Genomic DNA, 25,514 nt, shown 5'->3' on the forward strand with positions numbered 1-25,514 from the left:
AGTGGCCATTTTAATTGACTGTTGAAATGGCAACTGAATGTTATTATTAAAGTTTTAATGTTTTTAGATTTTACTTATAATTAAAAGTAGGAGGGTTAGAGTTCACATTATAGAGAGATAGACGGGGTAGAGTTAACCTTAGAGAGAGGGGGGGAGGAGGAGATTAGGGGGAACAGATTAAAGAGGAGTGGAAACAGACGGAGAAGACGACGACGCGTGAGAAGGAAAAAGAAATAAGAAGAGATCACACAAATTTTGTCATCTGTTAAATCAGGTCTGGAGACAGGTGCGTGAGGGGTGGAGGAATTAATGTGAAAAGCTGTAATTAGATCGTAGTTCAGTTTTGGGGGGTGAAGATGAAAAGGAAAAATCATGTGAAGCAGAGGACAGGCAACATTCGAATATAGTAAATGCTTTATATAGTAGGGCTTTTATCCAAATTGCTTTATATGTTCCGTTTACTGCTAATATAATTATAAAAAAATTATAATATAGTACCCTAGTATAGTTTAGTATAGTATGGTATAACATAACTTCCACTTTCTTTACATTTATTTTTGGGCAGAAACTTTTATTAAGATGTTTCAGTGTCATAAGAGGCAGCTTCAGGTATTTTGTTTTTAAGTGCAAATGAAGCTGTGCAAGAATTCAGGCTGCAAATTCTGTTCTTTTTTTTTTTTAACCCCGCCCCCCAAGATTGAGCTTTGTGTGTTTATGTAAATTTGAAGATGTGATGCAGAAATAGCAAAGATGTATCGCAATAAGCAATGATTAATTTACCCTGTATCACTAAAGTCTAGTTTCTGCACGTGTGTTTTGGTTTTGTGAAAACTTGTGCATTGTTTTATGATTTGGTTCGTGTGGGAACTGATGCTGGTTTCTATTAGTACATTGTTATTCATGGTGTTATTTTTCAATACTGACAAATTCCAACAGCTTGAGACCTGCCATAGGGTAGGGGTTAAAGAGGGGATGAAGCAACAAGATAAAGGACAAGTGTTTTGTCAAAGAAATGCAGACAGGTGAGTTACAAATAGAGACCGGTGTGGTTAAAGGGCCAATTCATATAAATATTGCATGGAACTTATGGACAGAAAAATCATTCACTGCTAAAATAAATGATGGTGTTCAACTGTATAGGTGTACCTAATAAAGTGTCTCTGGGTCTCAGACCTGGTTCTGTTTTTTTTTGGACTCAGACAAAAAACAACAGACACTTTAATAAAGAAGCAGCTCCATCCTCAGAGTCTCAGTTTAATCTCAGACACAAACAAACAGGAAGTTTAATTTTCACACCTGCTGTTATTTCTCCAGTGGCAGGATGTTTATTACAGCTCCACACACCTGATTAGACCCCAAAATATCCAACACAGGGTCCTCAAGACTGGAGGAAGGTCATTGATGTGACTAAAAGCTCCATAGCAGCCACTGAGGGACCAATAATATTCAACCCTGTTTGTTGAAGACAATAAGAACAAAATAGGTATGAATAAGCCAAATCAGCCTTCTTCTAATTAGATCTGGTCTACTTCCACATGTGGTCTTAGATTTGGTTCATACCCAGTTTTATTTCTGGTCTGGCCAGGTCTGTCACCTCTGACTGATCTCTGTCAGGTTTGTGTTTTTCTTCAGGTCCAGAACATGAGACTCACAAAGACTGAACTGGATTATGCTGTTCTTTGCAGGCTGCCTTCATGTGAAGCCCACCATCTCATGGATGGACAGTAACCACAATGCCCATGACTCTGACATGACAACTACCTGTCTGAAAAGGGTCAGAGAGATCTGCTGATGGAGTGTTGGTCCACCATGTCCCACTCTCTGCTCCCCCTTCTTATCTTCTTGCCGGCATTGGTCCAATCTCAGTTTAACATGTGCAGGTCTTTGCGCAGCTCAGAGGGGGGGCCAGGCTGGGAGTTCTATGCTTGTCAGCCCCCACCTTCCAACATGAAGGAGATGATGCAGATCAGAGTTGACCCTCCTGGGATCACCTGCGGAAACCCACCCGAGAGATTCTGCACACTGGTCAGTTACTCACAGATGTCTGAGTCACACATAAAGTGTGTTGAAAATTGAGAATGAAGATGCTGAGCAACAGTTTGGTAGTTTGTTTTACCATTGTGGAACCACTGAACTGAAGAGCTTTCCTTTAGATCCTTTGCTGTGTGGTGAAGGGATCAGCAGGAGTGCAGTGGGTGTGAGGGTTTGTAGTTCTGGATGTGGGAGTTCAGGTAGGAAGGTGCTGTTGAGTTGACCACCCTAAGCGAGAGTCAGAACTTTGAACCTGATGAAGTCATTGCAGAGATCTGAACTGTGTGGGGAAATGTGCCATTTGTGGCGGTTTAAAAATGAGACTTGATGTTGCATCTTGGATCATATGAAGGGTTCTATTGTGCTTGCTAGTAGCCCCATCAGCAGGACACTGCAGTAGTCAAGATAAGCGCCCTGGTCTTAAGGAGTCAAAAACAACAAGATTCAAAGTGTTCATTGTCATATGCACAGATACAACACATGTTTCCCTGTACAATGAAATTCTTACTTTGCCCTCCACTCTAAATGTCATACAGTAAGTAGAATGAGAATAGACAAAAAATAGAAATAAAATAAAATACAAATAAAATCAGAATAAGCGCAAACAAAATAAGAGCAATAAGGCAATAAAGGTGAGGTAGTGCAGTTCTTAAAAAGGCAATAAAGTGAGGCTGTGTTTTTTTTTATACTAATGCTATATGCCCTAATGACAATAAAATACACAATATCTCGAGCTGGAGTTGAACCCGCTCGAGACATTGTGTACTTTATTAATGACCATTCCACTATGTTGCATAGTAGGATGGATTTAACGTTTTCACTGTATGTAGGAGATACAACATTTGTGGTTCAATTCCTAGTTCCTCCTTACTCCACGTTGAGGTATGACTCTGAACCCCAAGTTTCTCCTAGTGGGTGGGGTGAGCACATTTCCTGGTAAGTTTCTGTCCGAGAGACAGAGGAGGACTGGTCAGTAAAGCTCAGTCGGTCATCAGCACTGATTTCTGGTGGAGTTTGTGGGGTAATCACTAAGTTGATACTGTGTTGGCTGAGAAAATTAAAACTTCTGTCTTTTACATGTGCAGGAACCTAAACATCCTGCAATAAATGTGTTGAGTCTCACACACATCGACATGCTGGTAATAGAATATTTAAATGAACCTGAGCTCTAACCCTGTCTCTAATTTAAATGTCACTGTTTCTTGAAACATAAATGCTGCTCACATCTAAAATTCTTTGTGTGTCACATTGTTTCTAACATTGTCTTATTTTTCAGGCCTGAAAACTGGTTCAAAACTGATTAGGTAACATTTAACAAAAACACAAATGCTGCTGTTTTATTTTATATGTTATGACTGAGAATCAGGATGCTCTTTGTTGGTTCACCCCCCATCAACACACACACACACACACACACACACACACAAACACACACACTAAACTGTCTCCTGCTGTTGGTCTAATTGATCCTCTGGGAAAATCAAGTCATGTCTGAATTATTGATAAATGTAAAAGTTGTAATGAAGACAAAATACATGTAAATTATTATCAATTATTGAATAATTATCCTGAGATAAGACCTTATAAGAAACAAACTGTGAGAAACAAAAAAAAAATGAGATAATGAGTTAATACGTTCAGTAAAAACATTTTAACAGACTCTAATGCAGTGGTTTATAAATGTTTCCATTCAAACCTGTAGAGAGCAGCTGCAATAAAATAAAATATATCTTTATACATTTAGTCCCTGGTGCTGCTGACCTTCCGGGTACCGGTGGAAATTGGACTACTGTTGGTCGAAGAAGGAGAGGAGGAAGGCGTGTTCATAGGCAGAGAGAGAAGAGGAAAGCTAAGAATGTAGGACTGACAGTAGGGACTTAGAATGTCAGGACTATGACAAGGAAGGTTAGAGAGTTGGTTGACATGATGCAGAGAAGGAAGGTGGATGGAGTAGGAGTTATCCTGAAAGAGGAAATTGTAAAGAATGTTCTAGAGGTGAAAAAGGGTATGAGATAAGTTGATAAGTCTGAAGCTGGAAATTGAAGGCATGATGTTTAATGTTGTTAATGGTTATGCCCCACAGGTAGGATGTGAGTTAGAAGAGAAGGAGAAATTCTGCAGCCAGACAAAACAGGATGGTGGTGTGTAAAATGACTCTGGTGAGGAAGAGGCCAAAGGCAGAGCAGAGGATGAAGTTGAAAAAGGAAGAATATTGTGTAGTTTTCAGGGAGGAACTGAGACAGACTCTGGGTGGTTTGGAGGTGCATCCAGATGACTGGACCACTACAGCTAATGTGATCAGGGTGACAGGTAGGAGGTACTTGGGGTGTAATTGTGAAAGAGGAAAGTGGACAAGGAGACTTGGTGGTGGAATGAAGAAGTTTAGGAGTCTATACAGAGAAAGAGATTAGCTAAGAAGAAGTGGGACACTGAGAGGACAGAAGAGAGTAGACAGGAGTACATGGAGATGCAGCATAAGGTAAAGGTAGAGGTGGCAAAGGCCAAACAAAGAGCATATGAGGACTTGCATGCTAGGTTGGACAATAAAGAGGGAGAGGTGGATTTGTACAGATTGGCGAGACAAAGAGATAGAGGTAGGAAGGATGTGCAGCAGGTTAGGGTGATTACAGTTAAGAATGGAAATGTATTGACAGGTGCCAGGAGTGTGATGGGAAGATGGAAGGAGTAGGAGGAGTTGAAGAAAAAGGAAAATGAAAGGGAATCAAGAGAAGAGGACTGCTGTGAAGCAGGAAGTAGCTGTGAAGGTATGGAAGTATCTAGGAAAGATAGCAGTAGAGTTTGTGACTAGTTTGTTTAACAAGATCTTGGAGAGTGAGAGGAAGCCCAAGCACTGGAGGAGAAGTGTACTGGTGCCCATTTTGAAGAATAAGGGAGATATGCAGAGGTGTGGCAACTACAGAGGAATAAAGCTGATGAGCCAAACAATGAAGGTGTGGGAAAGAGTAGTGGCAGCTAGGCTAAGGTCAGAGGTGAACATTTGTGGGCAGCAATATGGTTTAATGCCTAGAAAGAGTCCAACAGATTCAGTATTTGCTTTGAGGATGCTGATGGAGAAGTACAGAGAAGGTCATAGGAAGTTGCATTGTCTCTTCCTAGATTTAGAGAAAGTGTATGACAGGGTGCCGAGAGAGGAGCTATGGTATTGTATGAGGAAGTCTGGAGTGGCAGAGAAGTTTGTTAGAGTGGTGCAGGACATGTATGAGAGCTATAAGACCGTGGTGAGGTGTGCTGTAGGTGTGACAGAGTAGTTCAAGGTGCAGGTGGATCTGCATCAAGGATCGGCTCTGAGCCCCTTCTTGTTTGTTCTGGTGATGAACAGGCTGACGGACAAAGTTAGACAGGAATCTCCATGGAGTATGATGTTTGTAGAGGACATTGTAATTTGTAGTGAGAACAGGGAGCAGGTGGAGGAAAATCTAGAGAGGTGGAGGTCTGCACTGGAAAACAGACAGATACGACAGAAGAAGACAGAATACGTGTGTGAATGAGAGGGACCCAGGTGGAACAGTGAGGTTACAGGGAGCAGAGGTGAAGAAGGTGCAGGACTTTAAGTACTTAGGGTAAACGGTTCAGAGCAATGGAGAGTGTGGAAAAGAGGTGAAAGGGCGAGTGCAGGCAGGTTGGAATGAGTGGTGAAAAGTGTCAGGTGTGTTGTGTGTTAAGAGTTTTAGCGAGAATGAAAGGAAAGGTGTTCAAGACGGTGGTGAGACCAGAGATGTTGTTTCGCTTACAGACAGTGGCACTGAAGAAAAGACAGGAGTCAGAGCTGGAGGTAGCAAAGCTTAAGATGTTGAGGTTCTCTTTGAGAGTGACAAGGATGAACAGGATCAGGAATGAGGACATCAGAGGGACAGCTCACGTTAGATGTGTTGGAGATAATGTCAGAAAGGCCAGATTGAGGTGGTTTGGACATGTTCAGAGGAGAGACTGTGAATATATCTATATAGTAGAAGGATGCCAGGCAGGAGGTCTAGAGGAAGACCAAAGAGGAAATTTATGCATGTAGTGAGAAAGGACATGAAGTTAGTTGGTGTGAGAGAAGAGGGTGCAGAGGATAAGGTTTAGATGGAGGCACATGATTCACTGTGGTGACCCCTGAAAGGGAATAGCTGAAAGTAAAAGAAGGATCTTTTTACATTTAGTCAGATGAGTTTGTTTATTGATAAGATACATTCAGACACGTCAGTTTACTGGAAACACCCTGACACCATGAAATACGTGGGTGAAATTCACACTAAACGTGACTGAACATGAACAAATTAATGACTTAGTGCTCATTCACACTGTAACTACAACTCTTAGGTCTGTCAGAGACAAGACGATGTTGACACATATCTAATTCTGCAGATACAGGTGATGTTCTAATAGACAGGCAAATGTTTTTGAATTGTGTGGTGACAAGTAAGAAATCCCATTCTCTTTTGAAGACTTTTGAAGACAAGTCTTAAGTCTCTGTGTGTGCAGCTCTAACTCTAGCGTGAAGTCTAGCTCGTAAACTTTAGTTCCCATCTCTGGCATGTAGTTAGTGCTCAATCAGTCAGCTTTGGTTACTGATGGTACGTTAAAGCTCGGCCTGTGTTCGAGCTGCTCTGTGACAGTTGGCAGCAGCAACTAAAGTAAACAGATTAACTGATCAGATTAGGTTCAGCGTTAATCCATCACACACTGCACATGTTACTGAGACACACATATAATCTTACAACATCAGACTGAATCAGGATCAATGATACATATTAATCAGTTGCTCTAGAACATAAATAGCAAAAGCAGTGAAGGGCCCAGTAAATCATTGTTCTTGTGTTTCCTTATTCAGTATTCTAGTCTTGTATATATAAATTGTTTTTTTCTCAGGAGAACCCATACCTGTGCAGCGATGAGTGTGATGCCTCAAGCCCAGACCTGTCTCACCCTCCTCAGCTGATGGGAGACAGGGAGAGGGGAGGGCTTATCACCTACTGGCAAACGGTCACATGGTCCATGTTTCCTGAGCCCCTATTGGCTAACATCACTCTGTCCTGGAACAAGAGTCTGGAGGTGGTCGATGACATCATCATCACATTTGAGTATGGACGACCAACCAGCATGGTACTGGAAAAATCCATGGACAAAGGTGAAAATGTACTTTTACGTTGTCACTATTTGCACCACTGCATGGTGAAGGTGCTGCTGTCCTATATTGAATGTTTGTTAGAATAGCTTGGTGAGATGTAGCATCTGATTTTTGAGGGGGTCCTAAAACATTACAAACACAGATATCTCGCTCACTTACTCTCACAACAGAAAAACAAATAAATTTCAAATTATTAACAAAGACAAATTGTTTAAAAGTAGGCAAACAAATACAACCAGAAGCAGCAATAAGAGGTAGACATCGCAGAGATTTAAGGTTAGTTGCTGAGCTTGGTGTCTGTATGACTGAAGTTCAACATTTTTTAATGCTCTAGGCAGAGGTGGGTGACTCCAGCGCCGGCTCTTGGCATAGGCCATATAGGTGGTCGCACCACCTACTGGAGTGGGCGCTCCTGCAAAAAAAATTAAATGTAACAATTTGCAGCCCCACTGGCACCATTTCCACATGCTTTGTCTTGAAAATAAAAAATTAACACATGCAGAAAAACTAATCAAGAAGACCCCTCCTGTTGTTTCTCATTATTTGATTGACTTGGCCCTGAACCTGTCCTGCACCATGCACTGGGGAAGCGGGTCGTAGGACGAGTTATCAGCGCTCATCTCAGGTAGTGGTTCCTATGTCAACAAGTCATTTTGACATTGTCATCATGAAAAGGCAGTCCAAGCCCTCAGGTGCGGCTTTCAAAAAGTGGAGAAAAGAGGAGGAACACAGGTCCCAGTGAGGGTGGGGGATGGGGGCGCGCCAAACAATAATGTCACCTATGGCACCAAAATGGCTAAAGCTGGCTCTGGGTGACTCAAGTCACATGAGTCAGTCAGACATGGTTGCAGGACTTGCTTGACTTTTCTTGTTAAATGTATACTTTGGCCAGCCGACCTATTGGGTTATCTGTACTATGACTTTTTTTCTGACAACTTTTTACACTTATGCTTTAACAAATACATCTGTACTTTCCTTTCCTTAAAATTTCAAAACTTCTAACAGCTCCTGGACCTGACTTCTTTACACAGGAAGTCGCATTTGAAGAAAGTACTTTCTTCAAAGTTACATTTGAAGAAAGTACTTTCACAGGAAGTCGCATTTGAAGAAATTCGAATGCGACTTCCTGTGTAAAGAAGTCAGGTACTGCATCAATACTTTCTTCAACTGCGACTTCCTGTGTAAAGAAGTCACAGGAAGTCGCAAATGTGACTTCCTGTGTAAAGAAGTCAGGTCTGCTGACTGTTGAGGTCTGTTGACTGTTGAGGTCTGCTGAATCGCCGACACCCTATTAGCTACAAACGTGCGAATCCTTGATGTCTTGTTGCTGATGTATTTTAGCACCACTGTACTGTCAGTCCAATACACAGTCCTCCAGTGGTAGCTCCGACTCTTTCCCTAGCATTTTGTCCATAGGTAATGCTAAGCATGCTACAGTTAGCTCCAAACGAGGCCTAGTCATGGGCTTTAGGGGGGCAACTCTTGCCTTTCCCAACACAAAGGCACTGTGTGCTTGGTTACTGATATTTCACTAGACTAACTATGTTACTGTCCCATAGCCATCTTCGCTAGCATCTACAAAATGATGCTGTTGAGCAAACATGGTCTGACCAAAGCCTTTTGGTTTAAAATCCCAAAGTAATGTAGCTGCTCTAGACTTTGCACCCAGTAAGACCACATCTGGGCAAGATGTTCAAGCAGTCTCATCCCATCCCAATCTCACCCTACACAGCTCATGCATAATCTTCCTAGCACATAAATTCAAAGGTGCAATCATTCCCAATGGATCATAGACTGAGCTCAACATGGATAAAATTCTTTTTTCTGGTGGGGGGCTTACTTTAAATAACGACCCTGAACTTGAATTGATCTGACTGAATGCACCCTTGCTCGCCCAACACCCCTTCCATTGGAAGTGCATTTTGAACCAGATCAAGGTCGATTATTTCTATTGCCTTCTCCTCCTCTGGAATGGCTGCTAACACCATTTGATTGTTGCTGATCCACTTATTTAACCTGAAGCCACCCGTCTGACAGACAGTCTTCAAACTGTGGTAAAGAGACTCAGCATTTTTAGGCAGTCGCTTACATAAAAATTTTGCAACATCGTATTTACTGTGCAGGCATCAAACAGATGTGTGTTGTCTTCTACGCAACGCCTGGTGCTAAGCTAGCACAACCGGGCGATGAAGTGGCTCCAAACAGATGCACCTCCATCCTGGTTTGGTAACCTGCCCACTGGGTGAAAAAGCTGTAAACATTTAAAGAAACGATTCTTTCATCGTTTGCCTCACAATATTTCAATACAATGGTTAGTAGTCATCTTAATGTTACTCCTGCACAAGTTGATTATCTGACTCTTCTGCAGCTTCACTACGTACAATACTCGATAGTGTTGCCCTTCTGAAAAAGAAAGCAGTAAACCAGATGATTTAGCCTGGAAAGACAGTTTAAAAATGTACAAACCAGCTCTCTGTGATGCCAGAACAGCATATTATTCATCATTAATAGAAGAAAACAAGAACAACCCCTGGTTTCTGTTCAGCACAGTAGCCAGGCTGACTAAGAGCCATAGTTCTATTGAGCCTAGTATTCCCTTAACTCTGAGCAGCAATGACTTTATGTCTATCTTTATAAATAAAATTGTAGATATTAGAGAAGGATTCACCGGATCATCCACCCAAATATAACAGATAGTTCTTTACATACAACAGTGCTAAAATCATCAATAAAGCCCCAGTAACTCTTAAACTACTTTTTACCCATAGATCTCGCTGAGCCAGCTTCAATTATTACCTCATCTAAACCAATAACCTGTCTGCTTGACCGTATTCCAACTATACTGCTCAAGAAAGCTTTAACCTTAATAGATACCTTCGTATTAGATATCATCAATCTATCTTTAGAAACAGGCCATGTACCACAGGTCTATAAGGTAGCTGTAATTAAACCACTACTTAAAAAAACCCTGTGTTAACCCAGGTGTTTTAGCCAATTACAGACCAATATCCAATCTCCCCTTTATTTCTAAAATCCTTGAAAAAGTAGTTGCAAAACAATTATGTGACCCCCTTGACAGGAATTATTTGTATTAAGATTTTCAGTCAGGATTTTTAGTTAATGATAGAACAGAAACAGCACTGGTAAAAGTCACCAACCATCTTCTCTTGGCCTCAGATAATGGACTAGTCTCTATACTTGTTCTGTTGGATCTTAGTTCTACATTCGATACCATTGATCAGAACATTTTATTACAGAGACTGAAACATGAAATTGGGATTAAAGGAGCTGCACTAGGTTGGATTAAATCTTATCTATTCGATAGACTTCTATTTGTTCATGTTAATGATTAATCTTCCATGTACACGGAGGTTAGCTATGGAGTTCCACAAGTCTCTGTGTTAGGACCAATGCGTTTTTAATTTATGTCTCCATTAGGCAACCATATTAGAAAACACTAATTCCACTGCTATGCTGATGATACCCAGCTATATCTATCTTTCGAACTAGATGAAAAAAATTAGTTAATAAAGCTTCAAGCATGCCTACAGGACATAAAGGCCTGGATGTCCCACAATTTTTAACTCAGACAAAACTGAAGTCATAGTATTTGGGCCCAAAAATCTCAGAAATATGATGAACCATATTGTTACTCTAGGTGCCATAAGTCTGGCCTCCAGTACTACTGCAAGTAACCTTAGAGTTTTTTTTTACCAAGATTTGTCCTTTACTTCACATATAAAACAAATCTCTAGATAGCCTTCTTCCACCTACGGAACATTGCCAAAGTGATGCCAAAAAACTAGTCCATGGACTTGTTACTTCTAGGTTGGACTACAGTAAATCTCTACTTTCAGGATGCCCCAGTAACTAACTAAAGAGCTTGCAATTAATCCAGCAAGAGTGCTGACTGCAATTAGCAAGAGAGATCATATTTCACCTTCACTAGCTTCTCTCCATTGGCTTCCCATAAAATCTAGAATGGAATTTAAAACCCTGCTTCTTACATCTAAACCTCTGAATGGTCAAACTCCAGTGGTGATACATAGAAGACCTCATAGTACCATATCATGCAAGTAGACCACTTTGATCACATAATGCAGGCCTACTTGTGGTTCCCAGAATTTCCAAAGGTAGAATGGGAGGCAGAGCCTTTAGTTATCAAGGTCCTCTCCTGTGTAACCCAACCCTCTCTACTTTTAACTCTAGGCTTAAAACCTTCCTCTTTGATAAAGCTTATAGTTAGTTATAGTTAGGCTGCTATAGGCTTAGACTGCTGGGGGACCACCCCCCAATGCACTGAGCTCCTTTCCTCCTCTTGAACCTCTCTCCTCTTCTCTCACCCCACAATTGTCACCACTGCATGTCTGTATGTTTTCTCCCGTAGTTGTCTTTGCCCTTCTCTGTCTTCCTCTCCTTGTCCCTTTCTGCAGCCCCCAGCCCCCAGCCCCCAGGTTGAGCATAAAACCTGGGGGCTGGGGGCTTTATCCGGAATGTTTGTAAAATCGTTCTGACACTGAGTATCCCTAAACAAAGCACGTTTACCTTTTGATACTGGAAACTGATTAACAGCCCTTGCTTAGAAATCACAGTGGTGAGTCTCTGCCTTTACACTCCCACTGTAACCAGCACCGAAACATCCCGTAACAGGCTCATCTCTTGCTTCCTTACATTTTCAGTAGCATTGACAGGTATTTTTTCTTTGCATATGTTGTCTGTGCCTGACTAAGTTTGAAGTTTTCATTGCTGATGTTTGAGCCACATGACACCAAGGAGCCTCCATGTTTACTTAAGATCAGAATCGAGCATTAGCGGCAGCAAGACTAGCGTTCATTTCCAATTGTTCTTTCCTTGGTCTAATTTTCTCCTTTCCTGCTCTAAGCTTAGTTTCTTCTGCCTTAACCTTAGCTTCTCGCGCCTCTAGATATGTCTTTGCCTTAATGTTTCTGCCTTTGTTAACAAGGTTGCTCTTTGTAGTACAACCCTAAGGCATGCCTTTGAAGCTGAAGATGTTACAGAGTGAACAGCTTGTTTTGGACTTCCTAGATCTCCTTGAGGATGCCGAAGACACACTGTCTTCAGGACTTAGACTGTCATTTGCCCTACTTGCTTCCTCAATGCGGTGATGTGCCTCTTTAACCCAACGGACAACATTATCACCAAATAATCTGAATGAACTTGGGTTCTGCTCAAACCAGCCCTGTTAATTGCTATTAATATCCTCTTCGGATTTAAGTTTATGGAATATTTCTTTGACTGAGGTATTTATGTCACAAAACTCACCAAACAGTTGGTTAAACTCTGTCAACAGTTTGATTTCCACTTCCTCGACACAGCTGTCATCCTCCATTAAATGGCATATCTTGCTCTTTTGTTTCCCCAGCTGGTCCAACTTGAGCTTTCTTGTATCTATCAGATTTTGCAAAGTATTTTCAGTGGCCTTGAAACTTGGGTTTGCCTGTCGGTTTTCCACATTTGCTGGATCAATTTCTCCTTCCATTATTCGCTGAGTAGTGTTTAGCCCACGTAGAGAAGGTGTCTTACGAATGTAGAGGGGATTTTACTCAAATCTGATGGTCCAGCAAGTACTTCACTCTGGAGATCATTGTATGACGAACATTGAACATTTATTGTATTTGCTTCTCAACTTAGCTGATGATGGACCAATTGTACATACAAGTTTATGAACAGTAATCTCACAAACACGTTCACAAACAGTTTCATACATACAAGCTTCTCAAAATATGTTTGAATCCACAGAACTCTGTAAGAAACCGTGTGCCTCCACAGCTACAAACTGAACCTTTCACTTCTACCTTGTTGCAGTACCTACTACCTTGTAGTCAGTTCCTTTGCTCCAGTTACCTTGTCACGTTTGCACCCTTCAGTAGCTGAGCCAAACTGCACCCTTGTAACAAAACCTTTCCTATGCATTGTTTCCTTGCCAACTTGACAACAAACTTAAATATAAAATACTAAGGCAACTATCAAAGCAATATGGTGTCACTAATAACATAATCAGTACACCTAAACATAACACAATACACAATACAGCACAGTACACAATACGCAATATAAATAAAAACAGAGGAAACTCTGGTTGGCTAATACAAAGACATTATCAGCCTGTGGAGAACGTGTTATAATAATCTCTGGTGATAGTTGGATAATAACTTTTGTTCTGTGTGTAAGTGATACTAGCTGTTAATAATGTCCATTTGTGTTTCAGGCGTGACTTGGCAGCCATATCAGTACTACGCTGATGACTGTCTGGAAGCCTTTGGAATGTCCCCTAAACAAGTCTCTGATTTAGCACCAAGTAACTTAACCCGGGTTATCTGCACCGAGCAGTACTCTCGTTGGGTAGGAGCCAAGGTAGGTTTCTGGAGCTCTAAAAGGTCTTAATGGGAATAGATGCCAATATTCATGAAATACATAGGGACAAAGCCTTTTATTGTACACCTGAACTTACATTTACTTTTGTACTTTAGCTAAGTAAAGGCTGTAGGTAAACTGACTATTTCACCAACAGGAGGAGAAGATTGTGGTTTTTGAGGTGCGTGCTCGGTTTGGGGTATTTGCTGGTCCAAAGCTGATCAACATGGATGCTGTGTACACGCGGATGGAGACCATGAATGGTCTAAGAGATTTTTTTACCTTCACCAACCTTCGCCTGAGACTCCTCCGCCCAGCACTGGGAGGGACATATGTCCAGAGAGACAACCTGCTGAAGTACTTCTACGCCATCTCCAACATTGACATACCTGCAAGGTAACTAATACACACCAACAACCAGCCAATGACTGCAGGAGTAGGAAATTTGACCCATTTGATATTAATATATTTATCTATTAATTTCTCTTAAAATATAGTCAAATCTTCATCTGAGATACAAAAAAAAAAAAATTCAAAGCATTCATTGTGATGTTTTTGTTCATACTGAATTATTGGAACATTCACAATGTAGGAATGTGAAACCATCAGCAAATCAAATCAAGTTATGATATATACTTTAAATACAGACAGGCGTCAGCACAGCTGAAGTCCAGTCACAAAGACACAGTCACAAGAAAGAAAAAGAGTCAGATAAAAAAGATCAGATCAGATATGACCAGTTCATGCAGAAAACCAGCCTATTCCAACTTCATCCAGCAACTCGTGGTACCAACAGCTGCTCACATAAAGTCAGAGAAGCTCTTCAAATTATGTCTCCTTTCACACCTGCACACAGTTGACCTATCACAGACAGACGACACTTTATACATGTGTGGAAAATGGGTTTCAGATGTTTTATCAATTTGACAGGTTTCCACCTTATGTGTGTGTTTCTCAGGTGTAAGTGTCACTTGCATGCCTCTCAGTGTGTGTTGCGAGATGCGATGCTGCAATGTGACTGTGACCACGACACAACGGGTCAGGACTGTCAGCTTTGCAGCCGGGGGTTCAAATCCCGCAGCTGGAGACCTGGATCATATCTGCCCTTGCCCAGAGGCACAGCTAACACCTGTATGTACCTATACACAAAAAAATATTTTCACACTGTATAATTTGTTATCGGTAGGGCAGAATCTAAAAGTCAATATCACCACACTACACCACGCAATTTAAAACAGCTTTTAAAAAGACCACAGCATATAAAGTGGCTCCCACATACAATAAATGAATAGTAGAGCTGAGGAGACCACAGCAATCAGGCTGACGCAGACAAGACAAATTCAGCAGGTAGAATGAAACTCTTAAGTGAGTTTTCTAGTACCTCTTTCTGTCAGAGATTGGTGTTTAGTGTGGACCCAAGTGCAACAAGGAGAGAGGGGGGGTATCGTAAGAAAAGCTTAATGATTATAACAAAAAGAGACAAGTAAAGAAAAAGCTAACATAAACTCACTCATATAAAAGGAGGACTAAACTGCAACAATCTCAGAAGGATGACGACAATACTAGAAAAAAGGAATTAAGTCAGGCATAGGCACTAAGGAATATAATATGGGCTGAATAGACGACACCAAAAAGCAGAGTGGAAGATAAACATGAAGTAAATGGGTGGTAACAAAAAACTAGGGACAGTGAAACTAACAAATATAAGTCTTAATACAAACTCAACATAAAACATACAAGGATGAGACAAATAAACCAAGGAGGGAATGAGTGATCTAACGACAACTAAAACAATGATACTGGGAAATAGCAGTAACACTGGAAAAACTAAACATCCATGTAACACATTTACTAAACAAACACACTAGAAAAGAAATTATACCCACAATCGAAAGGCGCACACACAGAGAAAGGACTAAGACACTAAATGACAACCAAACAAAAACTCAGATCAAAAAAAAGAAAACAGAGTTCGCATGAACGGAGTCAGCAGTCCAAAAACCATGAGACAGGTAAACTGGAAGACAACATGTTGCATGGATGACAGAGACAAAACAAAGATGATGATTTGATGGGGAACAGAGGGGAGAGCTGGGTTTAAAAAGGCAGGGGAACAGGTAAAAACTATTGTGAACAGTGATGAGTTGTGAAGCTGGAGAAATGAACTGGGGACAGGAAGTGGAGTAAAGGGGTACCAAATAAAAGTCCAAGACAGGAAGTGAGTATGAGTCCCGTATCATGACACTTTGTCTTTGGTCTTCCAATTCTTGGTAGTTTTAGTGTGTCCATGCTTCTTCCATTTCTGGATTATGGTCTTCACAGTTCTTACTGGTAAAGTTGCACTCAAAATTATTCATCCCCCAATAAAAATGTGGTGTTTCAGCAAAAACTAAGCAACTTTCAGCTGTTTGCGATGAACAAATAAATCAAGAACAATTTAAATAAAAATAATAATAATAATTCATTTTATTTATAAAGCACTATAATTCAACAAAACTAATGTTACATGCCATTTCTCCAAAGTCAACACAAAATGCAACTTTTAATTAGTACTGTAGTCTCAAAATTCCACCCCTTTATGACAAGGATCTTCAGTACATAGTAGAACACCCTTTTGCAACTGTGCCCCTGCTGCAAATTGGATTCACACTAGCTTTTGGCAGCATTCCTGATGATGATGATGTTTTCTCCTGCAATGTTCTTATCCTGAATTAATCCAACTTGCCTGCCAAATGCTGTAGGTCTCCAGTGCTAGAGGAAGCAAAGCAGGAGAAAAGCACCACCAGGCTTCATTGGACTCAGGGTGTTCTTTTCAGCATATGCTTCATTCTTCTTCTTCCATACATAGCATGGATCCATAGACCTAAAAAGTTACAGTTTTGTTTCATCGCTCCACAGAACAGCAGGCAGAAGACATGAAAACAGCAAAAATGAGCTGAAACAGAAGTGTGACGGTATTGTGTTTTACAGGTGAAGCAGCAGAAACAGCGAGCAGTAAGTACTACTCACCTGTCTGTTGACCTGTGTATCTACCCACCTCTCTGTCTGTTCACCTGTCTATCTGTCCATCTGCTCATCTCTCTGTTTGTTGACTTGTCTGGTCACCCGTCCTATCTATGATTCCACTTATCAGTCACAATCCTGACCTCTCCCTAAGTAGTCAATACGTTTGGGCTGTAGCTATAAATCATTTTAGCAACCGAACATTCTATTTCCTATGTTGTTTGCCCTCTGGCTGTAACATAATGAACCAATCCCTGCACGCTCACGCCAACTGAAGCAGTATAGTCCATGCCCACTGGTGAGTTGGCCAAAAGTTGCTACTTTATTATCGCTCTCATGGTGCACTCAATTACGTCCGCAATCTGACAACTCCCCCTCCCCATCTTACGGTTCACCCTCGGGCTCCCCCCTGCTATTCCCTCTCCCACCAGCGGGGCTGGAGCAACGCCCTCTGAGCTACCCTTTTGGCGTAGCTCAGAATCATCTACACCGCTGCCTGCCATGGTCCAGCTACTACAAGAGCTTCCAGACATCATTAAGATGGCCAGCACTCGCTGCTTTCTTTATAATAAAGTGTACTCTCAGAGCTGGCCGACATCCCACTCCACCCTCTCCTAAGTGTGCCTTGACGACCCGCCTTGCTGACCGCTAACATCAGTGCATGTTTCAGTCGACGGAGACAGCTAACAACATCTTCATTTTAGCTAATGCCATTTCCAAGCTGACTCTGCTACCTCATTCGCTTCCCGCCAAATACGCCAAACAGATCCACAAGTTCTCCAGTGGCATCCTCGCCATGTGTGCCCCGATAGTGATCACATCTCGGCATGGCAAACTATGATTGCGAGGAATGCCTAGCTTCATCTTTCCTCTTTCCCAGAGGCCATCAGGAAGGATATTCTGCAGGAACCCTTCAGCCCTGATGGTCAGTTTGGCCCCCTTTTTCAGCACCTCATTAAAGAGATCCAGACAGCTTCACAAGAAGCGAAGAAGATTTGCCACCATGTCACAAGAAACGATACCCAGCTTCATCAGCGGCGGTCACTTGGCATGCTGCTCTGGTGGAGCTCGCTCCTCCACCTCCACCTTCTCCTCCACCTGCCCACCAGGTGGCAGCATCACATCGCCGACCTGCCAAGCCCCACAAGCTAGCTTGTTCATGGTCTCTCCCTCCAGTGGAGGGCGAGACCTCCCCGGAAGCAAAGGAGATTCTGATGGATTGGGGGGGACATGTGTGATTTAACTTTTCTTGGTTCTAAATGCGGTCGCTCTGTTTGTTATTGCAATAAAACTGAATATGTCCTTAAGGGCAAAGCTTCCTATAACCAGAATACCCCTGGGTTCTCACACCCAGCAGTGTCTGCATCCCAAGTGTCTCCCACCCATAACAACCCGCTTGTTGTTAACCGCCTTGCTAACTTTATGAGCCGGCTACTTCCTGCTAAGCAGCACACTCTTTCCCCCCATGGCCTTCCCCATGGACTTCCCGGGCTCAAATTCCCCAAGCAACGGCGGAGAGGGCCAAACGTTGGCCAGCTGCCACAAATAGCGCTCACCCGTTGTTGGAACGTTACGGTCAGTGGAGGCAGCTGTGTGTTTAGGACAAATGGATGGACAGAATAATATGGAAGGGTTATTCTCTCCAGTTTTCCACACCCCCACTGAGCTTCGCAGGGATCCTGGAAACCCAACTTTTATCCCCAGCTTAGATGACAGGTCTTGCGTCAAAGCTGTCAAATCTCGAGGGAAAACTGGGGTTTTTACTCTCGCTACTTCCTGGTCCCCAAGAAGTCTGAAGAAATGAGACCAATTCCTGATCTCACTGTTGAATCAGATAGTGGTGGTCCGCTGCTTCCACATGTTAACGACAGCCTCGGTTCTCCGGAGTGTGCGCCCAGGAGACTGGCTGTCCTCAGTGGACCTAAAGGATGCATATTTTCATATTCCTATCAACACAGGAAGTTTCTGCATTTCTCCTTCCTGGGCGTATGGTACCAGTATAACTGCCTACCGTTCGGCTATTCTTTCACTCCAAGTACATTCTCCAAATGTCTTGAGACAGCACTGGCTCTGCTGCGCACCAATGGAAATGAAAGTGCTGTTCTACTTAGATGATCTCCTTCTCCTCGCTCCATCGCGGGAGCAAGCTCTCCTGCAGATGGTGGATCATGATAAATTTATCGTGTTTAGGATTCACGATAAATGCAGGTTCGACAGAGCAGAGGTGGACCTTTTTGCAGCCAAAGGCAATGCCCAGTGCAGCCTTTGGTTCTCCCTCAGAGCTCGAGATTCCCCCCCCTTGGGGTGGATGCATTCTCCCATTGCCCTTGGCCCAGGCGGCTCCTCTATGCTTTTCCGCCTATTCCTCTAATTCCCCGGTTGCTGGACCACATGAGAGACTGTCATGCTTGTGGCCCCAAGCCGAGTGGGGGCACCATGGTTTCCAGCACTCTGCCAGATGCTGGCAGGCCTGCCCTGGGAGACCTCCATGGCATTCGGATGCGCTGTCTCAGGCCAACAGAATGATCTGTAGCCCCCCAGTTCTGCTCCATCAACTGTGGGTCTTGGCCCTGAGAGAGAGCGAACAGGGTTTTTCGCCCCACGTGGTGGCCACCATTCAGGATGCAAGGGTAGCATCCAATACTTCCTCCCATGTTGCAAAGTTCTCATCTTTTCAGCGCTGGTGCTTAGCGCTTTCAGTCTCCCCACAGTGTCTCTCAATCTCAGTCTGGCTGTTCTCCGACCTAATCCTGCCTTCATGCCCAAGTGCATGAAGGCAGGTTCTTTTAGGCTGAGAGTCATAAACTTGGAAGGTTTCTGCACACCTCCTCACTCTTCTGAGTAGCATGCATCCTCTCATCTACTGGGCCCGGTGCGTGCTTTGTCCTACTGTGGAACACACGTCTACTATAGGGCGCCTTTTTGTGCACTACAGGGAAGGCTTTGTTGGGTTTGCTCTTTCTGCTCAGCACCTTTCCCACTGGCTATGTGAAGCCATTTTTCAAGCATACCAGTTCTCTGGGGCCAGCCACCAGAGGGCATCCATGCACACTCTTCAAGAGGGAAAGCCTCCTCTGATGCACTGCTCAGAGGGGTGTCAGTGGAAGACATCTGCCTGGCAGCATCATGGTCCTCCACCTGCTCTTTCTTCAGGTTTGATCTTTGAGACGTTTGATGCCCCTCACTCTTCAGTTCAGTGATTTCCGGCACCCAGAGTGCACACTCTGGTGACGATTAGTTTATCTTGTCTCTCTATCTCGGTCCCCAGAACCTCTGTGGGCTCATCAGGTGCCCCCCATTTTCATCTGCTCTCCCACTGCCTGCCGGTGTATTCACAGCTGCTAAGCCCTCTGGCTTTTTGTACCTCTTGCTGGCTGAAGGAATAAGGTTAGGGTTATGGTTAGTGTAATTGAGCGCACCATGAGAGCGATAAAGTAGCAACTTTACTCACTTTACCCACTCATGGGCATGGAATATATTACTGCAGTTGGCACGAGCGTGCAGGGAATGTTTTGATATGCTACAGCCAGACCAGCCAGACCAGCCATATCCAGCGGACTAGCTTCATGTGACCCTGTCAACACAGATAATGGTTGACACTTTTCCACATGTGACATCAACAGTCCACAAGGTGTTAATAACGTTACAGTCAATATAGGGGACTCCCAGTCATTCAGTTAGAACTGAGGACCCTTTAAATTCAAATGACTTTGAGAATTTAGTGTTTTCAGAAAACCATGAAAAACTGAGAGTCATATACCTTTTCTGACAACAGCAAGTGACTTTTGACTTGATAGCATCTGATAGACCCTTTTACCCCATTAGATGGTCTGACTGACACTACTAGTAATACCACTACAATTAATGCTACCACTGATAACCCTACTATTACCAATATAACTATACTTAGTTTTATGAATATTTTGCAGGCATAGAAAGTCCATTTACAACCATTGATATGGCAAGTACTTTTACTATGACTGCCGCATTACTATGAAGCATTACTACTGCAGAAGCAAGTATTAGAAGTGCCAGTAATAGTACTTCCAGTCCAACCAGCTACACTAGTATTATTACCTCCACTGTCCCAGGTTACAGTACTGACTCTGAGGTGTCTGTTTCTGACCCAGTGACTGCACCTTCTGACTTCACCTCCTCACCTGATTGCACAAACTCCACCCCCTCTGCAATTGGTACTTCCAACATGATTACCACTACTACGGTCTCTGCTGATGTTACTACAGCATCAGCCGGATTCCAACAACCTCCAACCATCCCAGAAATAACCTCACCTAGTAACAGGGCCCCATCCACTTGGTCAGACCCAACCAATCGGGCTAATGCTTCTCCACCTGCTGCAGGAGATGACAAAACTTCTCCTGGTGTTGCTGAAGGCACTTTTATAGATGTACCACCTCCTAATCTTCCTCCCCCTGATTTTCTTCCTCCTGATGTACCACCTTCTGACCTTTCTCCTCCAGAAGTACCAGCTCCTGATTTTTTACCTCCAGATGTACCTTCATCTGATTTGCCACCTCCGGAGCTGAGTCTTTCTCCTTCAGATGTTCCACCTCCTGATCTTTCTTCTCCAGATGTACCACCTCCTGATCTTCCTCCTACAGATGTACCACGTCCTGATCTTCCTCCTACAGAAGTACCATCTCCTGATCTTCTACCCGGTCTTCCTCCTCCAGATGTTCCACCTCCTGATCTTTCCCCTCCAGATGTACCACTTCCTGATCCTTTTCCTACAGAAATACCACCTCTCAATCTTTATCCTCCAAATGTTCCACCTCCTGATCTTCCACCTGGTCTTTCTCCTCTAAATCTTCTACCTCCTGATCTTCCACCTAGTCTTCCTCCTCCAGATATTCCACCTCCTGATCTTCCTCCTCCAGATGTCCCTCCTCCTTACATATCTCGTCCAGATATTCCTCAAAAAGTACCACCCTCTAGAAATCCAGATTCCCCAATAGATGTACCTCTAACTGATATATCGTCCACTGGTGGAGCACCTCCTGATCCTCTGCGTCCAACTCCTGATGCTCCTGTAGAATACTTATTGCCTCCCTCTGAAGGAGGTGATGCTGCACCAGATATAAGCTCTACTCCTATAGATGGTTCGGATGGTGCTGGTAATTTAGCTCCTGTGGACTTCACATTCCCTTTTCCAGTAGAGTCAAACACATCTAATCCTCAACCAAAATATGGATCAGATTTGGGATCTGTTTCTGGTTCCGTACCAGTTGATCCTATAAACCCTCCAGATGAATCTCGTGAATCTGTTGATTTTCCTGGGACAGATTCAATTGATCCTGTATTGAATTCTACATTAGCAAGACCAGACACAAGGGGGAAGGAAAACATTGAAACAGATTCAACTAGGAGAGATTCTCCTACAGAGTCCAGCGACAAAAGAAAAAACAAACAAGAGAAGAAAGGAGGGCGGAAAGAGGACGCAGGTACAGAATGACGAGCTGTGATTGTCCAAATTATAATTTACATTGTAATGCTTGATACTGAATGTAGACATTTACATTTATGTAGAGGTTGAAAACATTTGACCTTGGAACAAGCAGTTTGAAAAAGTTACTAACAAAATGTGTAACCTAGAACTTTTAGCGATGACACCATGAACTAATATGCTAATATTAAGATCAATACCTGATATCATTGTAATAGATTACTATCATCAAGCAAGGTCAAAGTCTAAGCTGTGATTTAATGATGAGTTATAACCAGATTTAAGTAGCTGCTGGTTGTACATAATGTAAGCCTCAGAATGTTCAGAACTGATAGACAATAACATCAGTCTCTCAAATGTTTTCCCCTATAAAATTAAATGCTGTACCTCTTTGTTGAACCCAATAGCTTCTGAGAGCACAGATAAAATGCAAGAGGAAACACAAAAGAAAACCAATGAGGAAACGAAAGAGGAAATTAAAAAGAAATCTAACAACAAAACTGAAGTGGGAACCAATGAGGAAACAAATGAGGAAACGAAAGAGGAAATTAAAGAGAAATCCAACAACGAAACTGAAGTGGGAACCAATGAGGAAACAAATGAGGAAACTAAAGATGAAACAAAGGAAGAATCCCTTAAGGAATCAAAAAATGAAGCAAAAGAGGAAGCAAAAAATGACACCAACAACAAAACTAAGGCAGGAAAGGAAAACTTTAAGGAAACAAATCAGGAAACAAAAATACAATCTAACAAGGAAACTAAAACAGAAACAAGGATCGAAACAAATGACGAAACCAATGAGGAAACAAAAAATGCAACAAATGAGGAAACTAAACAAGAAACAATGAAGGAATCCATCAAGGAAACAAAAGCAGAAACGAGGAAGAAAACAATTGAGGAAGCTACAGAGGGAATAAAAAAGGAAACTGATGAGGAAACAAAACAGGAAACAAAGAGAGAATCTAAGGAGGAAACAAAAGAGCAAACAAAAAAGACATCCAATAATGAAACTCAAGAGGAAACTAAGAAAGAAACAAAAGATAAAATAAAAGAAGGTGAGAGGGAGAAAGAAGGCAAAGGCTACGAAAAAAAAGGTACAACATAGAAACTGTCACCTGCTGGCTGATGTTAGAAACACTCATACCAGTAATAGTATTAGCATTATTAGCAGTACTAGTTGCAACAACAATTCTTGTAAACAAACCTAATATAGTTGTCACAAGAAACTTTGGTACTGACCCCCCCATCCCTCCAGTGAGCCCTGATCTCAGCGTCAGCTGCTATCTGTCTGTAGCTGTGGTTATACACCATGTTTTGTGTCTGAAGTGAGCCAGAAGATCCTGATTCCAGGAGGACCAAGGTTCAGTCAACTGTCCAAAATCGCCTACGTCAGCTTCCAGGGTAAGACCAGCTCTCTGCTCAGCCCCCAATAAACCATATAAACTGTAGGCACTGCTCCCCCGCCCCCCTAAAAAAACAAACCGTGGCATAGAAAAAAATCAACTCCAACTGATCTAATGTGCTTAGTTAAAACTGCTGACCTGTCTCCATCTCCATCAGTGTTCATGTAGATTCATTTGTTGACTAAACTGAGTGTCATCAATGTTGTGGGTGAGCTGGTAAATGATATATGCAGTGGGTGGGGTTTCTGTGTTGACTCCAATACCTCTTTGTTACAGTTTTACTTTATGAAACCAAAATAATTTGAGACTTAAACATTAAATGTTTAATGAAATGAAAATAAATTATTATGCTGTAATAGAAGATTTGTTTGTGACAAATGTGTTTTTGTGTTGGAGGACTGATCTCAGGTTAGTTTTGTGTTTCTATTAGACTGTGAGTGTAACGGTCACTCCAACCGCTGCAGCTACATCGACTTTATAAATGTCATCACATGTGTGAGCTGCAAACACAACACACGTGGTCAGAACTGTCAGTTCTGTCGCCTTGGGTTCTACAGAAATGCTTCACTGCCATTGGATCACGAGAACATCTGCGTTGGTCAGTAACATGATACGGCAATCTGTCTCACCTGTCTGTATGCCTCACCTGTCTGATTGTCTCACTTATGTGTCAGAGTGCAGTTGCGACCTGGATGGCTCGCTCTCTCCTTACTGTTCAGATTCTGGTGTCTGTCAGTGTAAGGACGGGGCCACTGGGCGGCGCTGTGACAAATGTTTACCTGGATACACCTGGAGAGGGGCTGAGGCCAGCTGTACTGGTACGTACAGTGAGGGGGTGGGGACTGTTTCTGTCACTGATATCATTGTCAATAATCGTTATTTACTGTCCTCCGTCAGTGAACATCTGTGACGAAGAGCGTTTGATTTGTCAGAACGGAGGAACATGCATCGATTTCCAACGCTGCGTCTGTCCAGACAACTTCACAGGTAAACATTTAGTACACCTGGTGTTGTTATAGCTCAGGTGTTGCAGGAATTGTGTGATGATGTCATCCTGTGTCTGCAGGTTCATTTTGTGAGCAGAGCATTTGTGTAAAGATAGGGGGTTGCCTTGATAATTCAGAGGGCTCCACCTTTGCTCTGACCTCACACCTTTACCTGCTGACACTAAGTCTGATCACCTTCACCTGCTGCTGACCCACTGTTGACATCACCAAACTCACCTGGTACCTGGTGGGACCTTGTCTGAATGACAAACTTCAGCTTATGTGGAGGCAGAGCCTTTAACTTTAAAATATGTGCACACAAAACCTGGAAACACCCTTGGGTGGAGAGGTCACCTATAAAAGACAGGCTTACATCCAATTTCAGTGCAAGACCTGGAGATCAACATTCAAGTTGGAGTCTGGAAGAAAGGACATCACACTAAAATCCAACTTCTGTTATCCTATCCATCTAACCTTGACTTGTCAGTTCAAGTGGAATGCACCATGATTCTTCATTTGGGGTCCTTCTTTCTGATTTGCTCAATTGGCCGTCAGTCACCACTTGCGGCACAGTAATCAGGGAGACAGCCTGTTGATGTTTGAAGGTCAGTGGTCATTAGTTATTGATGTAAACCACAAATAAACCATCAGGTTGTTGGACACAAACTGATTCGGTGGAAGAGACAAAAATCTGCAGATGGACAGATTCCTGTAAAAGTGGTCGAGTCACATGACTTAGTCTCAAGTCAGAGTCTAGTCATGAATTTGGTTATTTTAGACTCACAAATTTCACAAATATACAAATATAATACTATCTAGTAAATGAAAACACATTTTGTCTTGATATGAGAAGAAATTATGACCAAAGTACAGCGGCTCTCCAAAACGTGACCTGTGCCAACTCTACCAAAATCCAGATCTTGAAACACACACAACATTCATAAATTATGGGATAGAAAATACTTGACTCTATCACCCATTCAAACTTCACTAAGAAATTGGCCATTTTGCTATGATGTTGGTGTCTCAAATACGAGGCCGTCTGCTATTTACTGAGATTTACAACAATGAAAATTAGCAGATCCAATCAGCAAATTGTTTAAAATTGTTGTATTTCCTTT

The 25,514-nt window shown here is 42.5% G+C and overlaps 1 protein-coding gene across 1 annotated transcript; it reads left to right on the plus strand.

Moving 5' to 3' along the window:
- Positions 1-1,691: 1,691 nt before the first annotated feature.
- On the plus strand, positions 1,692-25,514 carry ntng2a (netrin g2a). The gene is given in 9 exon segments (XM_067519738.1): positions 1,692-2,025; positions 6,904-7,162; positions 13,392-13,537; positions 13,695-13,933; positions 14,496-14,668; positions 19,054-19,080; positions 23,838-24,005; positions 24,082-24,225; positions 24,305-25,514. Coding segments are annotated over 9 exon segments (1,512 nt in total). The 5' UTR covers positions 1,692-1,791; the 3' UTR covers positions 24,427-25,514.

Source organism: Channa argus, chromosome 11 (genome assembly GCF_033026475.1).
Source record: "Channa argus isolate prfri chromosome 11, Channa argus male v1.0, whole genome shotgun sequence".
NCBI lineage: Eukaryota > Metazoa > Chordata > Actinopteri > Anabantiformes > Channidae > Channa > Channa argus.